Source organism: Pelobates fuscus, chromosome 9 (assembly GCF_036172605.1).
Source record: "Pelobates fuscus isolate aPelFus1 chromosome 9, aPelFus1.pri, whole genome shotgun sequence".
Lineage (NCBI taxonomy): Eukaryota > Metazoa > Chordata > Amphibia > Anura > Pelobatidae > Pelobates > Pelobates fuscus.
Window position 1 is genome coordinate 148,220,518 of NC_086325.1, and position 18,901 is coordinate 148,239,418.

At 41.0% G+C, this 18,901-nt stretch overlaps 1 protein-coding gene across 1 annotated transcript in view; it reads right to left on the minus strand.

Moving 5' to 3' along the window:
- Positions 1–207: 207 nt before the first annotated feature.
- Positions 208–18,901, minus strand: part of ABCD1 (ATP binding cassette subfamily D member 1) — a 62,417-nt gene continuing 43,723 nt past the window's right edge. The window contains exons 6-10 of the mRNA XM_063432721.1: positions 16,473–16,618; positions 14,754–14,899; positions 12,149–12,233; positions 11,630–11,755; positions 208–3,709 (exon numbers count right to left, since the gene is read on the minus strand). Coding sequence (XP_063288791.1) covers positions 3,493–3,709; positions 11,630–11,755; positions 12,149–12,233; positions 14,754–14,899; positions 16,473–16,618 — 720 coding nt within the window. The 3' untranslated portion in view covers positions 208–3,492. The remainder of the gene's footprint in view (positions 3,710–11,629; positions 11,756–12,148; positions 12,234–14,753; positions 14,900–16,472; positions 16,619–18,901) is intronic.

An 18,901-nucleotide genomic window follows, 5' to 3' on the forward strand; every position in this document is an offset into this window, starting at 1 on the left:
TTGGCAAATAAGTGCTGAAAAAAAAATCTCTAACAAAAATCCTTCCTTGGCTATGTTAGTCTAAATTTCATCGTGAATGAATACCCCACGATGGTCTTGGACGTTTATATTTTTAATATTCTCCCAATCCATGGTGAGCTCCCATTTAATCATATGCAACTTATATTAATGTCCATACTGCAGATTGCAAGGAAAGATTAACCCGTTCCAGAAATTTACCAAACAATCCCCCTCCAAAAATAATAAAAGCAATAAAGTGACACGTGTCTATGCAAAACTTACATCAAAGTGACTGTCCAGTCTAACAATGACACCAATCTCTCAATTTGAACTTGCCACTAGCCATTTTGTAGTGGACATTCAGCTCTAGTGTGGAATATACTCTCATTGCCTAAAAGACCCTGTCGCAAAGTGGCTACAAGGCCTGCAAAATCCATGTGTAATTGCTCTAATGAATAATTATTACACAGTTTGAGATTTATTATATATGTCCTGAATCTAACTTCCACCCACTCCTACCTCCCTGCCTGCCAACCAGGTAGCCAGCCTGAGTGCTCCTGATGAAAAATTTGAGAAATCTGCTGTCAATCCTCTCGCCTGACACAGGGGAACCGCAAAGACAGAGCCACTTATTGAGTGTTACTGATGGGTTTCTAGAGGGAAGACACGGCAAGTTATTTTCTCTCCCATCATACAGACCAGAAGTAGGCACTAGGTGGAACACAACCAGAGAAATTGTCTGGAAAATGTCAATCACAATTAAGTTAGGTGATTGGTACAATGTATTTATTCCCACTGTGATGAACACTTACATTCCAGTTAAACAGCAATGTGTCTCTCTCCCAGCATGCACTGCTTTATAATGTCCCTACGAGTAACATTTACATAATGTAGATAAATAATCGTGAAATGAGAAAAAAAAAATAATTAAAGAGCCAATGATTTTGGGAGGGCATTCACACTGGCCAGAGGAGCCAAAGGACTAGCGATTGAAACAAGATTCAGTGCATCAGACACAAAATACTGTTCACTATAATTTGAGATGGGGGTAATTTCTAAGATAACAGAGTCCCGTTTTGATCTGGTATAATATATAACTTGGTATTGATATTGTAATAGATTAAGAGTTGTTAAAAATAAAATGTCTAGCTATGCATACCTAATCAGACATGGGTAAAGTATTTTAGCCACAATTGTGGCAGAGTAAAACGGGAACTTGGTCATGTTATGCATGACTAAGTGCCTTTATCATATTCGTAGAAGGCCATGCTTAGAACACTTGGTAAATGGATTCAATTCCCCATTTGAAATAAGCGCATGTTCTCAAAAAGTAGGAAAGTGCGTCAAGTCGATTTTGTGTCACTTTAAAACGAAGCTGTTAATCGTGACTTTAGAAGGTCTGGAAATAAATTTGGGGAAGTTTCGGAAAGCTATCGACAGAAAATGAGAGCTGGATGACCACTTAGGCACACATGGGAGGGTGGGTGTGATTAGAGACTCACAGCTCAAAATCAGATCAACTGACTGCAGCAAAACTGGAAGATTTAGTAGCAAGGGTAATGAGTCACACTGCAGAGTATGGGGTTTCTTTCATTGGACTGGACAGGACTTCATGTGCTGGTGAATATATATATATATTTATATTAAGTGACCTGTGAAATGGAGTTTAATGACTGGGTCTTACTTAACAGACACTCAAACAACTTAGAGGGTCTGTGCTCAAAAGTAAAAATAAGATGAAATTAGTAGTTAAAAAAACAAACTCCAATATGGCCTAGATTTTGCAGGTCAATTGCCAACTCAGTGTAATTAACTGCTGAATGAACAATCCCTCTAGTGTCACTGCATTTCTGTGGCACCACGGCGAATTATTCTTTTAATATCCCGGAAGATTACCAGAGTCAGGCATTGTACTCACAGGGCTGCTAGATTGCCATGTTTTCACGGGTGCATATAAACGCTTTGCACTCTGCAAGAAAAATACTTTACGTATGTAGCATTCACATGCAGCAGGATTGAAAGCAATTAACTTATCACAGCGTCGGGATCCCTGTTGTGATTAAGCCATTTTTAATCCTGCAGCACATTAATGGCTACATTCTACTGACAGTACTTTTATTCCAAGACCCTCTGCATGGTACATTCGTATGAGATCCACAAAATCAAGGCAAGCCAGCAACTTGCTTTCTGCTTTCTGCATTTACAACATCCTCGTTTTGGGATGACCGCCTTAACAATTGGCCCTAATGTCCGCAAGGCCATATATTTAAGGCCATATATTTAAGGACCCCAAATGTACAGTTTACTCCTGCATATAATTTATCAGTGACTGAGACGCTTGGAATCAAGTCACAAAGTGTGTAGGGACGTCTCTTACTTTACTCTTGATTCTTTTTTGACATGCCCAGACAGATCAGAAAATGTGGGATACGTGACTGTATGAAAAGGCAAAGGATATCGATTTCAATCTCCAATTACAGAATAACATTTAAAAAAAAAAAAAAAAAAAAAAGCATAAAAGAAAAGAAAAAGCTTGAGGCAGGATACCTGAGAAAATGTATGTTATTGGCGGAAATGACACCCATGTTTGAGAGAACAACAGGGGATGCCTCCTTCATTTGTGCTACAAATTATAATACAAATTGCCTTTTTCTGAATGGGCTTTAACTTCACTTTATACTATATAAATAGATCGCCTACAAGAAGAATTGCCTGCGACCACAACTCTTGACCCCGCTATTGTTCGGAAGGAAAAGTAACCCCGTGACTTCTGGAAGGAATTCAATGCATCGATTAAGTCTGCTCCATGCATTTTAATTTGCGAGGAATTCCTTAAGAATATTTGGGGCACACATGCCACATCATACATGGCTAGTAGAGGCTATATGGAATTAACCGATTGTGTGCAAAGCAGGGTGAGCTGGATGCTGCCTACATCCTGGCATGCAAGGTGTTCAATTTTGCTAGTCCGTGCAGCAAACAAAAACAAACAAAAAATCCTTTCACATTGAACTAATGCACATATTAGGAGAGTGAGTATGTGCCTGTGATAGAGGGGTCTCGCAGACCAATACACTAATTAGCACACAAACCCATCCTCTTCACACTTTCCGCTGGGTTAAAACCGTAGATATTTCACCTAACAATAATAGGAAATGTCTTCTGCTTCCAAGAACACATTCAGAGTGGAGAGCTAGTCACATGGGGTGGGATGGAAGCCTAGTGACACAAAGTGCATGTTAACTCCTGCACAGCCAGAAGGATCTGTAATAGATTTCTCTGCAGTGTATCGCAGGCCATTCTAACCGAGCAATGGAATTATTGATGTTGTTGAACTGAGTGGCGTAAATCCACTACAAGGGCCCTTGGAAATTATTTTAACCCAAAAAAACAAAAGTTGTGGCAAACCAGTGGGAGCCTGGTGCCACGTCTCTGGTTTTAAACGTGGTCAAAGTGTTGTGGCACAAAGTGGCAATTCTCTTACACAGACTTTTACGAGTCAGTATTCCCATCCGTAGTCCCCACTTCTGAGTCCTCTCCCAGGATCTGACAGAGTTCACTGAATCGCAGCTGCATCTTGGGCACGCCGGCCAGTTGCTGTTCCAGCCGTTGCTTCTCCTCTGTTAACGAGAGCCGGGCCGCGGTGTCCAGCTTCTCAAACTTCCAGCCTCCTTCACCGTCAAACTGTAGCAGGTGGGTGTGGTACTTCCTGTGATTACAGAAGACAGGTGTGAGTTTGCTTACCAAATAAACATATATGTTCCAAATCCTTACATGAGAAATATCAGATATTTGGCCTTTGCGCCAAGAATTTGCAATGCAAAATAAAATATATATATATATTTTTTAAATCTACTTCCCCATGCAGAATGAGAATATTTGTGATAATAGAATACCTACGTGCACACTGAATCTCTGATATGCTAATATATCAAAAGAGAATTTGCAAATGATGTTATTCGTTACAAATGAACAGAAAAGTGTTGCCTAGTCTTCATGGTCATTGTATCATATCTAAAGGAATGTTCCTGTTGATTTCTACATCGTAAGAAAATGCTACAATGTTTGAAACAGCAATGCTTATGGTGTTCTTTTAAGCAATACAACTCAGCGGTTCAGTCTTAAGCCAATTTATGGAACCTCAAGTAAACAACAGGATTCCTGTAACGGGAGTCCTGCACCAGTTACAAACTTCCAAGCACCATACCCTGCGAAGTTCCAGGCAGGTAAGATGGTCTGAATGTACAGACTTAGAGAAGGATTCTATTCCTAACCCATCTCAGTAGGTCAGCATGATGAATCCTTATTTGCAGTGCGTAACATGCCCTAAAGTAGCACAGACAAAATTCTAAATAGTTTCCAGTGAACTCAAAAGGAGGAGAGAGAAAAAAAAGAAAGGAAAATTCAGACAAGACAAGACAGTGCATGCAAGCAGCAGGCTGGATAGGCAAGAAGAGGAAACAAGTGGTCACATTTCCTTATCTCCTTCTCTTAATGTGGCCTTGTCTTTTTCTGAATGTCACTGTCCTGTGTGCAGAGGCGGAAAACAACAGCCTGTTGTGTAATAAACCCCTATATGGGGGCCAGGGCTGGAACACAGCCAGATCCCCCAACTGTGACAGTACTGGTATAGGGGAAGACAGCTCCGGGTCAGAAAATTCAGACTTCCTCTAGCTTGATGAACTGCACACACTATTAACTCCATGTATTCTATGCATCCTCTGTCACTTTCCTTTCTTCAATTGGTATACAAAGCATGTCACTGCTTCATCATATCATCTTGCCCAGCTAATGAGAACTCCCAAATCTTTGCAGGATGTATGTACCTCTGTGACTGACATATAACGGTCAATCTTTTTATCTACAGCCCCCCCCCCCAATTTTTTTTTAGAAGAGGCCATGTACTATTTAAGAGTGAACTGTTACTCCCTACGGCTTTTTAAAATTCTGTTTACCTATCCGCTATATCTAACATGCGTGCATTTGTGAGATGCTAAAAATTATATGTAGAAATCTACCCCTCTTTATTCTGCAAGTGGGCCCCTCCATCTTAGCTCCTGTCAATCATTTTTTAAGCTTGGTCCTTTCTGTCTGCAGTTGGCATAGAGAAAGTGTACAGAGAAGAATAGAAATGAATCAATGTTTCTGTTACTCATTTGTATGGCGTGCCATGGCTTTTGCCTTGATTGAATTGGATTGTGATGTTAATTCATTAAAGGATCACTAAAACAAACTCTTTTCCTGACACTATATCATCCTTGGGTCCCCCCCCCTCGGCGCTGTAGGGGTTAAAACCCTTTCAGTTACTTAATTTAATCCAGCACCAGGCTCCCTTGGCGCTAGTTACCTCTCCTCCCTGCCGACGTCAGCTCCCGAGTGGAGCGGAATGCTTTCCTATGGACGTTCTGCACGCTGGATGCGATTTTCGCATTAAGCGTCGCAGAAGTGCCTCAAGTGGCTGTCAGGAAGACAGTCACTAGAGGCTGGATTAACCCTGCAATGTAAACATAGCAGTTTCTCTGAACTGATATGTTTACATCTGAAGGGTTAAAACCTGGGGGACCTGGCACCCAGACCACTTCATTGAGCTGACACGTAACAGTAAAATATTGTAAACGCTCCATGTTTTGTATATACAGAATAGATCCCAGGAGTTAGAAACAGTAAGGGCCTATAGATGGTTAACAGTTAATTTAACCCCTTGCCTCCCTCCGGTTTCCATTCATCTCTATGCAACCCCTGTCTCCCGCTCTATGCAAACAGAAACGCTGTATTCACTGAAGTGTGAATTGTTAGGAATCCAGTGTAAATATCACAATTTAGGCTGAACTGGAAACCTTCTCCAAGTCAGCTACGTTTCCAATTTGGCTTAAAATTTTACCTTCACGACAATTCACACTGTAAGGAATAACCATGACAGTGATTTAATCAATACTATTTAATATTTAGTAATTAAAGGGACAATATAGTCACCAGAACAACTACAGCTTATTGAATTTGTTCTGGTGAGTAGAATCATTGCCTTCAGGCTTTTTGCTGTAAACACTGTCTTTTTAGAGAAAATGCAGTGTTTACATTACAGCATCGGGATACCTCCACTGGCCACTCCTCAGATGGCTACTAAAGGTGCTTCCTGGGGCAGTGCTGCACAGTGTGACTGACATTCATTGTCTCCATCCACTGCATGGAGACACTGAACTTTCCTCATAGAGATGTATTGATTCATTGTATCTCTATGAGGAGATGCTGATTGGCCAGGGCTGTGTTTGGCTTGTGCTGGCTCTGCCCCTGATCTGCTTCGTTGACAAGCTCAGCCAATCCAATGGGGAAGCATTGTGATTGGATCAGGCTACCACTTCTGATGAGGTCAGCCAAGCAGGCAGATCAGGGGCAGAGCCAGCAGCATACTAAAATATAAGTAAGATTACACTATATTTAGGGGGATGGGGGGGAGGCTAAATTGTGTTTTTAACACTATAGGGTCAGGAATACAGGTTTGTGTTCCTGACCCTACAGTGTTCCTTTAACCTCCATTAAATCATTTGGACTTTCTACAAAACAATGCTTTCATTCCTCCGTTTTAATTTTCAACTTTCCTTTAAACTAAAGGTGTGCATTTTCTTAAAGCCATTGTTTAAGATCAAATCCGTTTTCCCTACCATGAAGTCCTTAGATTTACAAACACAAGAATTAGTGGCATATTGGGCAAACCCGCCCCCCCCCCAAAAAATGTGTGATAAATAATCAAATAAAAAATGAAAAACATGCAAAACTCAAATACTCTTACACTATACTAGGGTTTGTTTATTCAAACACTGGTTACATATATTTATTTTTTGATCAATGCATCTCCGATTTGTTTGCGTTTGTATATGGTTTTGAGCAGCTGTTTTTTTTTTAGGTGGTAGTGTGGGATAGAAGATACATTTTTTTCACTTATATTTTGTTTGACTGTTTATAGGTTAGGGTTTTTCAGAAAAGGGAAAATGCATGGGCTTGTGGATGTTCCCCAGTGTTCCACAGCAATAAAACTCCTAGCAGTGTGTTAAACTGTAGTACATGTGTTAATGTACTGATATAGATATGTATTAAGGCAATTTGCCTGGATTTGTGGGAGGGGCTGGTTTGCTGCCTCTAGCCTACTTAAGGCACTCCCCTTACCTTGCTCCTTACCATTCGAGGTCAGCATTGAATGACCCTCCCACCACACCACATTTTAACATTTATTTCCTTTCTATTTCTTTTCCTGGGTGGGCCCTCTTCTTTCTCAGGCCTACCTCATCGTCGGTTCCGGCACACCACAACCGACTTGCTCTTTTTATTATCCTACATTTATCTATGGTATTTCACACTGTACTATCATAAGCACCTAACATATATATATATATATATATATATATATATATATATATATGCCTTCAATGTGTTTCTAAATAACCTACTAAACGACAAATCGCTAATAGATCCTCATGAATAGAGCAATAAACTCAATAACTCTTCCCGCCTAGATGTGCCTCAATAACACTCCTTAAAATAAATGTAAACATGTGTCAGTCTTTAGAATCCTAGAATTTACGAGTTACAATACTATTTACCATCTCTCAATAAACCACACACTCCTTTAAAAAGGTGATCTAATCAACTCCAAGGCTGCAATAAAAATGCCAGTATGACTCGTGCTCAAATGTAAGCCTTAGCATTCAATTTACGGTAACCAGTTTTAACTATGAAAGACCAATGACAAGTCATACTGTCCTCACAACACAGTATACTCGATTAAATGTTTTTTTCCGCATTGCAGAATGAAATTGAGCTTATAAAACCTGACTTACATCCCCCTTTTCCCCAGCATTGGTTTTCACCCTGCAGAGAGTAAAAAAAATAATCTGCCAGGAATTCATTCTGCCTGTATGAAATTCAGCACATGGCTCGTAAATTGGTCAAACGACATAGTTACATTTTAAATGCAGTGGGTATTCTGAACACGCTACTACACAATTCTTTGCAGGTACCAGGGGTAGTCACAATTCAGATCCCCAGATGTGGTTGATCTACAATGTCCATGAGGTTTGCCGTATTACTACTGAGGAGGTTAAAGTTCCGCATTAGCAATCACAATTTTATCCGCGATTTGACAACACTCAGCGAATCAAATGAACAATGTTGACATTGCGAATGTTGAAGTGTAATTTCAGCAGCATAAATAGAGCAAGTTAAGTGTTGGATAGCAGATCTAGCAGAAGCATAGACTGTAAGCTCATTTGAGCAGGGTTCTCTTCAACCTATTGTTCCTGTAAGTTTTCTTGTAATTGTCTTATTTATTGTTACATCCCCCCTCTCAAAATATTGTAAAGCGCTACGGAATCTGTTGGCGCTATATAAATGGCAATAATAATAATAATAATAATAAGCCTGCTAGCTCCAATGGGCTGTGGTTACTGTGCCTAGAATGCCTCTTTAAAGACATTCTTTCAACTGGGGTTTCAAATCGACATTAACTTAGGAAGGATCATGGCACATGTAAGGTACAAACCTCAAATTACTTATGAGACATGCTTTCCATATTTTGTCTAACCCCCTTAAGGACACGTGACTGAAATATTCCGTCATGATTCCCTTTTATTCCAGAAGTTGTGTCCGTAAGGGGTTAAACAGAATTAACCTAGTAGAAGACATTTTACTCAACACAAAACGTCTGCACGTGTACACGTTTTAATGTCGTTTGCACCACCTAGTGGCAAAAGAGTATTTCATTGAAATATGCATTACATACAAAACACAAAAGCAAGGGGGAAAAAAAATCTCAAAAGTGCCTGTATTTGCTCAAATCTATATTTGCAGCTTCTGTAACTATCTCTCAGCAGAGCAGGAGGTGGGTGAAACCTGTCTCACTTAACTTTCTATGGAAGCAGAGTTGTATTCTATATAATTCTGCACAATTAGGGTTTAACTGGATTTGTAGTACACCTATCTGCTTGCAAGGAAAGCTGCACGGACCTTCTCTCAAACCACAAATGAAGGTGCATGGAGAGTGCTTTTAACCCCTTAAGGACACATGACATGTGTGACATGTCATGATTCCCTTTTATTCCAGAAGTTTGGTCCTTAAAGGGTTAATAAGCTCTGACAGTTTGTAGAAGTGCTGGTTCAGCCCCTTTGCAGAGCTTTGTAGAAGTTTGATAATAGAAGATTACTTAATATTAAACACTTCCACATGCATACATACATGCCAAATTGAGCAAGAAACAAACTTGTTTTCCTGGCACTATAGTGCCCTGAGGGTACCCCCACCCTCAGGGTCCCACTCCCGCAGGGCTGAATGGAGAGGAAGGGGGTTAAAAACTCACCTTTCTCCAGCGCCGGGCTCCCTCGGCGCTGGGGACTCTCCTCCTCCTTTGGCCGTCATCGGCTGAATGCGCATGCGCGGCAAGAGCAGTGTGCGCATTCAGCTAGTCCATAGAAAAGCATTCTAACTGCTTTCCTATGGACGCTGGCGTCTAGCGCAGAAGCGCCTCTAGCGGCTGTCAGGGAGACAGCCACTAGCGGCTGGATTAACCCATTTGTAAACATAGTTTCTCTGAAACTGCTATGTTTACAGCAGGCAGGGTTAATCCTAGAGGGACCTGGCACCCAGACCATGTCATTAATCTGAAGTGGTCTGGGTGCCTATAGTGGTCCTTTAAACACTTAAAGGGTCAGTATAGGCACCCAGACCACTTCAGCTCATTAAAGTGGTCTGGGTGCAATGTTCCTGTCCCATTTAGCCCTGCAATGTAAATCACTGCAGTTTCTGAGAGACTGCAATGATAACATTGCAGGACTAAAACTGCTTCTAGTGCTTCTTGGTTGCCAACTGACTTTTGGTCACCTAAATGACGCTGGACGTCCTCACGCTCTGCACAAATACATCCAGCGTCAGTAAAATCCCCGTAGGAAAGCACTGAAGCAATGCTTTCCTAAAGGGACTGCCTAGTGCACTAGTGGCGCATGCGCATTAACCCTCCCTACCCCCGATGATGTCAGAGGTGGTATGCCAACCCTGCGCCAAGGAACTTCAGAGCTGAAATCTGGCAAATAACTAAAGGGTTTTAGAACCCTTTTGCTGCCGGAAGGGGGAAGGAGGAAGGAGGATGAGCAAGGAAAGAGAGCTCAATAGTGTTAGGAATGCAGATTTGTATTCAGAACACTATACACGCTCTCCCTTTAAGTATGTTAGCATAGTCTATTCTGTCCTACATAAAGTGGACTTAAAAGCCTGTAGGGCGCCATAGAACATCATCCATAATTGGTGTTCGCAGGGTTAAAATCAACTGACACCTGGGGCTCCCCTTTGTCTGCTGGGGCCATATCAAGTAGCCCCAAACTTTTAGATGAGCTCCTTTCAGTGCTGGAAGTCAAAGCTGCAAACAGCTGTTTACATGCCTACCCGACGATCTGAGCAGGGTTAAATCCTGGATACCTGGGACTCCTGTATGGAAGATTGGGTAATTTTTAGTGACCCCAGACTGACCAATGAGCTCTGTGTAGGTCTAGCAGTCTGCGCCCTATAACTTAGCCACGATTTTTTCTAGGGTGTAGGTATCTTTTAGTAGACCCCAGCAGGGTCTCCCAGCCTGTCCCCAGCGCTGGGCTATGTCAATTGCACAGCACCGATCTCTATACAATCGACTGGGAACAAGGCTTCATTTAGAATTACACTAAGTGTAATTCTTAAAATGGCCAGTAGATGGTGGCAGCATACCACCAACTAATGTGTTAAAAAGTAAAACCCAGCGTCAAAGGTTTACTGGCACAAGTGAACAAGGAACGGTTACTTAACATGGACATAATTATGTCATCATGAAAATATGGTTATAAATATCATGTGCTTTGCATATGGCAGCAACCCTCCATGAAAGGGCCAATAGTTCTGTATAGGGCAGCCTCCCTTTATGGAAGAACCAATAGTTACAAATGCTATAGTTATCTACTCAAGGAGAAAATTTGACCAAATACCCAGACACAAAATAGGAATACTCAAGGAATCAAATGGGGATGCATGCACCAAGTCTCCAGGAAGAGAGAGATAGAGAAGCTGGATTGAACTTAAATTTTACTTTTGTGATTTAGTGGCATGAAATAAAAACTTGCCTACATCCTATTGTTGTTAAGAACATGAAAATAAGACTTCCTGTTAGAAAAAAAACAAAAAAAACATAAATTTTTTTATAGTCCAGCACTCCTTCAATTTCTTCTTTATTTGATGCCCTCAAGTAAAAGTTAATGTTTCAGTCCAATAGAAAATGTATAGAAGATTTGAAAAAGATCTTAACCACGTTTGATAAAGGCCCTTTATTGCAACAAAACTCTACCCATCACCTGTTGGCACCAGACAATAGCAACACACATCTAAGTAGTGCTGGACCATTTCATTTGGTTCTTTTTTTGTCCGTTAGGCTAGTTTTGGTGGAACCGAAATCCATAACACCCTATTAAAGAGTTCAGTGCATTCTCGTTTGAATTAAAATGTGTTTTCTGTCGAACTGCTGCAAGTGGGAGTTCCGAAACTATTTAGTTAACACTGCCGTGGTTTGATCGGGAAAAGTGCTTTTGTGCTGGATTTCAAAACGACTTGTATCTGAAAACTTACCAGAGAGAGGGTCTATGAGTGATAGACAAGAGTGCAATCCCAGCATCCTTTGCAGCCTGGAAAATTTTTCCTTCCACATCAATACTCACAGCACTGGTGCACTCATCCAGGAGAGCATATTTAGGTCTGCAGATAAGAGAGATGGACACGTTCAATGACTCCACATACAAATTACATGTGAACTTACAAACACATATAAAAGCAGCTTCTGTAAGGTCCAAAGGAAGAAATGGATGAAAGAGTACAGCCCATCCCAGTCTCTTATGGAAGTAGCACAGCCTCTCTATATGGAAGAAGTGTAACCATTCACTGACGTAAAGCAAATAGAGGCACGTACGGCTGTGCTGTAAATATGTGAGTGGGTTTAATAGATTACTAAGGGCAAGTAATGAGCACATACAGTTAGAAGAATACTTTATTTTGTCTACAGAAGCTCTGCGGTGGTCTGATGCCAGGTTAAAAGCAAAGAAAGTCCAGTAATATTTGTTTTTATTTTTATAAACATTAGGAAGATCTGACCTGTGGTAAAACATGCGAGCCATTCCAACACGCTGCTTCTCTCCCCCAGACAGCACATCTTTCCAGTCACTGACAGAGTCCCAACCTGTATGGAAACCATAGGAAGCAGTTAGGGCAAAGCTAGGGAGGAAAGTGCATGGTGTAACCAGATCCCTTCACAGTGCCATCCAGCATCATCTACATTACTGAGCTTTGTGCGGCAGATCGCTTAGAGTTACCATTCTGCTTCTCTTTTAGCTGTGTTATTTCTAACTAATAACAATACAATGTTTTTTTCATTACTTATACAAATTAGTATTCCTAACGCTACAGTGTCCTAGTCAGCTTTCAGGTCCCGTCCCCCTCCACCCCCACCGCAAGGGCTAAAAAAAGGTATTTTGCCCATGTAACTTACCTTTTATCCTACACTGCACTGCCATTGTCAGAGTGACTACCACTAGAGGCATTTAAACCTGAAAACACCACCATTACTGGAGAATGGCACGGTTTTACATTGCAGGACATGGCCTCCAGAGCAACTCACTGAGAAGAAGTAGTCCATATGCCTAGAGTGTCACTTTATTTTTTATATTTCTCCACCTCTATTTGAAATAAACCCTAAGATTCCTATATTATAAACAATTAAGTTCACTGTGAGGCAGCAGTTTAGAACAATCAGTATAGAAACCCCATTATTGTGGAGATGACGGTTTAATATCAGTGTTGCTCTGCAGTGTTATCTATACAACACATGGTACTTTGCAGGGAGTTCTATGACAGTAACATTAGGAATATACTGTGTGCACTGACAGCTCCTAACATTACACTGCCTCTTCCGTCTTTCTCCACCCGAAATCTTCACCTACCAGGTAAATACCCAAACCTGCACTCCAGGAGTAATGTCCTGTTCCTAAATAAAAGCAGGGAAGAAAAGTGTTCTAGGTGTCATGTGATATGGGTGTCTTGTAAGCGCTTAATATGATATCAGTAACCCAATAACTGGTTTATTCGATGCATAGTGAAGGATTTGTGATGTGAATGAAATGTGTGCTTTATTCATACAAGTGTACTGCAAATGACTATAATGTAAGGCATGCAATAATTTGAGCTGTGCGCTGGAACCAAGCCTCCTTGATAATTTTTTCACTCAAGCAGCAAAATATATATGAGATATACAAGGTGCGCCATCCCAAAATGTGCCTGTAATATTAAAGTGGTTTCAACAATTCCTTCTAGGGTAATCCAAATTCAGACACAGTTACGGTTAACATACTCTATACCAGGGATAGGCAACCTTCGGCACTCCAGATGTTGTGGACTACATCCACCATGTTATTACACCCATAATGCCATACCATAACTGTATTCAATCATTCTATAGAATCCTATTTTACAATATTTTGTTGCAAAGGTTCTCAAGACTTAGAAAAGGAGACAGAAAAGCACCGGAGCTAAAGCCACACATAGCCGCCATGTACCTCTCTGGCAATCCTAATTTTGTGAAGCAATAAGGGCACTCCAAATTGGCACATTTCTTATCTGCGTCTAAAGACACGAAGGGCATGGGCTTGACATTCTTGACATACCACACTGGGTCAACTGAATGCTTATCTACCTGGCACAAACCAATCTGTATGTAAGCACTAAAAATCTTACAAAAAAGTCTAGATTAATATACATAACAAAACGGAGACATTAATGTCCCCATTAACAAGAACAGTATGACATTATGTGATATCCACCCAAATCCACACTGGGATAAAGGGAAGATCTTCAAATGTGAAATTATAAATAAATAAAACAAATAAAAATAATTAAAAAAATATGAATACTCGAACACATACAACCTTCTGATTGTCAGTGTGTCCGCACCTCTCATAGGGTAAGTAGGGTACTATTTGGGGTAAAACTGAAGCAGGGGGAAAGGACCAGTAAAAGAACGCAACTTTTTTTATTTATATATTTTTAAGGTAGCATGGCTTCTTCCATGAATTAAACTTCTACTCTTCCCACACCTAAGTCTGAGTGCCCAGAACTTTGAGAGTAAAAGTCTGGGGCACCACAGGAGGAGGGATAGACTACTTTAGAAGGAGGACAGGCAGTCTAGGTAATAAGAAACCATTTTGCTAACATTTTTACCAATTTCAGTACAATTACGAATTTAGTGAATAAACCTAAAAGAATTTCAGGTTTATAAAAATAAGCATTTTTACAGGTGAATTGCAATGGTTAGAAAGTTAGTGTATTATTGTGACCCTCGCATTTTTAACTCTCTGCTACATAGAACAGTGGAAGAATAGCCAAGCCATCCTACAGTGGGGGCTGAAATGAATATAGGAAAAGAGAAGGAATTTGGAGACAAGAACACCCAGTTGACAGATATGTGGTTTTGACTTCTATCAGAGTTAAAGTGAGAAGTGTTAGGTATTCAACCCCTTAAGGACAGACGACGGATATATTCCGTCATGATTCCCTTTTATTCCAGAAGTTGTGTCATTAAGGGGTTAAACAGGGTTAATTCACTAAAGGGAGAATTGTCAGGAATGCAAACAAATTTCATAAATTTGATACTCACTTTGAATCCCCAACAATTCTCATTGAAGCAGTGGATATTGGGTGCACTCACCTCCCTCTCTCTGCACTAAGTAGTATAGATTGACAATATTCAGTATGGCTTCCAAGTTTTTGTCAGTAAAGCCTCTTCTTCTCATATCATCTGCAGTATCAGGATAAATGACCTGATCCCGAAGAGTTCCTACGGACATGTATGGCCTGCAAGTAAAGAGAGCACAGTTAAATAGAAATTAAAATGTTACATTTTTAAAATGAAATATAAAAATAAAACATGAGAAATGCAGTAGAAGTATAAAAAAACTGAAAAGTTACTCCGAGAGACTTGTATTGCCTAAAGAACCGCCAGTAGAGGTTTAAAGGATAAGTAATTTATCCCCACTCACCATGCAGGATGGGTGAACGCTCTGTAATCTGATAATAGTTATAATGGAGCTGCTATAAGTTTATGACCATGACTAGCTACCGGCAGAGCTGCGGTAAACGTATAGGCTCTTAGCAGGCTGCCTGACTGACAGCTTGGAGGCAGCTTAGAGCTGCAGCGATTTTAAACTAATTGCTTAAATTCTTAGACACTCTATGATGCAAAGATGTGATGCTGCTTCAAGGGACCCTTTATTATTATCATTTATAAAGAGCCAACAAATTCCACGGCGCTTTTAAAAATCAAATGATCTATTAAAAACACAAACACACCTGTGATGTGTGTACTGCACAAGGTACAGACTGTGCTCCTCATAGTGGAAGTGAGCAGTGTACTTCGAGAACATGGATGGTAAAAAAGGGATATTATCAGGCTGAAACAAATCTAGGATCAGCATGGCATTGTTGTTTTATGTCTGATACACCACGTCATCCTGAACACACATCGCTTACGTGTATTGACCGGCATCACATAAAAAGTGCTGCCCTTCAGGATGAACATTTTAGATGATGATGTAGGGAATTCATTAAAGAGCAATCTCAAACAAATGTTGTTAGTTTACTTTCTTCCTGGGAGGGCAAACCTACAGCTAATAGTGCATGTGTCCTGTCAGTAGATGGCGCAGTACTGGTGTAGAAATGCAGAACAAGAAAGTGGTAAGAAACATATTTAAAAAGGGCTTAAAGGCGACTGAAACACTCCACAGCATTTGCACTTGGCGAATCCAAATGCAGGTTCTGAAGTCAAAAACAGGGATGGATTCTCAAAAAAATCTCATTTAATATGGCCCTGCAATAACTGTTGGCAGATGCACGAGTATCAAAAAAATTTTTTATGAATTTTTCTTACATTCTGCAATTCATTCCCCCATCTCTAATTTTCATGGTTTTCAAGAAAACAATAGTAACCACAAAAATGTCTATTCAAAGATAGAAGGGCAAAAACATTAAGTAGGCCAACTTGCTGCGGTCAGAAGAAGAAAAAAAAAATAAAACAGCAGAAAAGCCAGTTTTGTGAAGCGCAAGGTACATCAACACATGTGCAGCCAAAAAGAACAGTTATGAACCAAGCTATTTTTGACCCTTTTTACTACGTCCTTAATGTCCAATACCCTGAATCTCCATCTGTCAAGTGTCAATATAGAGTTGTGTGAAAAAAAATGCAGAAGTGAATCTCCTACATAATGGTGGCAGCAGAGGGGATGGGCTTCTGTAGAACAGGAGAAACACAGTTTTTGGGGAAATGATTTCACAAATGCAGAGGGGATATAACCCAAGGGATTTCTAATAAAAAATATTAAATGTTTCTATAATAGAATAAAAAGTTGCCCCGAATATAAAGGCCACTTACCTTTGTGGAATGTAAAACATGTGCTGAGGAGGGGGTTTGTATAGAACCCCACTGTAGGCTGGCCAGAGGCCACCCAAAATCCGGAACAAAGAGCTTTTTCCACAACCGTTAGGACCAGTGATGAGTAGATGCATCCCTTCCTCCACCTGTCAGGTAGAATACTAAGCTGTTAGAGTGAAGGCTGCAGCCCCACACATAAAAAGATCTACACAATATATAGCAACATTAACCTATATCACAGCTCAATATGTTTGTGGGTAAAAATTACCTTTTTCCGGCTGCTGACCTGTCCACCTACTGCGGCACCTCAGTGTAGGCATGACCTCTTCAGTAATAGGCCAATCTAATGCTCGTCATGGAGGAACATTGGGGACCTGCTGCGCATGCGCAGCCTGGTGTGTGCACATCCAAGCTTCCACATAGAAAACATTGAATTAATGCTTTTTTCGTGTCAAGTGACAGAGTTTTATTCAGTCAGTTCCGCAGGAGTGCTTCAAGTGGCTGTCAGTATCACCGCTATTAACCCCTTAACGACGAGTGACGGACGAGGTCCGTCACACGGGGGAATGCGTTAATGACGAGTGACGGACCTCGTCCGTCACGCGTTAAAATTAACGCCGCGATCGCGCAGTGCCGGCGATCGCGGGGTTAATGCTGTTGCTGGGTCCCTCCGAGTCAGGGGCAGACCGGCAGCAGCAAATCCGGATATCCCAGCCCATGTGATCGCTGTGATAGCCAGTCACAGCGGTCACAATGCTGCTGGGATATCTGATCCGCCTCCCTCCACCTCGTGTGGGTTTGTGAAGTGGAGAGAGACGGATCGGTGCTACATTGTGTCCCTGATTTATTGCAGAGTTATACTTAAGTATAAAATTCACCTTTGTGGAGTTAAAAAAAAAATTAACCCTTTCCCTGCTGCTTGATCACTGCTAGCAGTGATCAATATACAGGTCACAGTACTCTACTGTGATCTATTTTTTTTTTTTTTTACTTTCAAGGGTTAATTTTTAGGTTTTTTGTAACCCTAAGGGGTTAAATTTTATTATTTGATTTTATTAATTTGTGATTTAGTTATTTTGGTGGGTGGAATTTAGTGGGAATTGGGGTATTAAAAAATTTTTTTTGTTAGAGTTTTGTTAGCTGTGTTAGCTGTATTAACAATGTTTAGAAAGTATAGCGCGGAGGAGGCTTATGCCCTGTTAGCGGCAGACTCAGAGGCGACTGACACTGCCTCAGAGAGTGAAGCAGGGAGTGACGCAGGGGATGCAGGGGACATGGACTATGTGCCAGATACTGCAGGACCATCAGGAGAAATCGACGATTCCCCTAATGCTGACCATGGCGCAGATGACTGGGTACCCCCTAATAATTTTTCCCCAGACATCCCAGTGTTTACAGGCAATCCTGGCATACAGGCGGACCTGTCTGCCTATAGTGCGCTGGATGTTATGCAGCTGTTCTTGGGGGATGAGATTTTTGGGGAGATAGTCACCCAGACTAATCTCTATGCGGAGCAATATCTGGCACGCAATCCAGACTCTCTTATCTCTAGGAAAGAGAGATGGTACCCAACCAGTGTGCCAGAATTTAAACAATTCTGGGCACTGACCATGTTAATGGGGCTAATTAAAAAGCCCACAATTAGGATGTATTGGGCTAAACATCCTATTTGCAATACTCCTATTTTTGCCGAGACAATGACAAGGGAAAGATATGAAGACATACTAAGATTTATGCACTTTAGTGATAACAACAAGTGCCCCCCAAAAGGTGATCCGCAGTATGATCTTCTTTACAAACTACGCCCTTTAATTGCCCACTTTAACCGTAAATTTGCCGCTATATATACCCCCAATAAAAACATTTCCATTGACGAGTCCCTAATGAAGTTTAAGGGAAGACTGGGGTTTAGACAATATATCCCATCCAAAAGATCCCGATATGGGATCAAATTTTATAAACTATGTGAAAGTGGCAGTGGCTATGTATACACCTTCCGTGTATACGAAGGAAGGGATAGCCACCTTGATCCCCCAGGTTGCCCAGATACAGTAGGGACAAGTGGAAAAATTGTCTGGGACTTAATAATGCCACTACTTAATAAAGGTTATCATCTATACATCGATAACTTTTATAATAGCATCCCACTGTTACAAATGTTGTATTGCTTCGAGACCGTGGCCTGTGGCACTATTCGGAAGAGTCGCACAGGTTTCCCAAAGGCTCTAGCGAACAAAAAAATGAAAAGGGGGGAAACAGCAGCTCTCTGCCAGAATGAACTGCTGGCACTCAAGTACAGGGATAAAAAGGATGTTTTCATCTTAACCACCATCCATGGTGAAAACACTCGGAGGGTCGCAGTTCGTGGCAGAGACGAATATAAACGGGTGCCAGTCTGCATAAGGCAATATAATCGGCATATGGGGGGC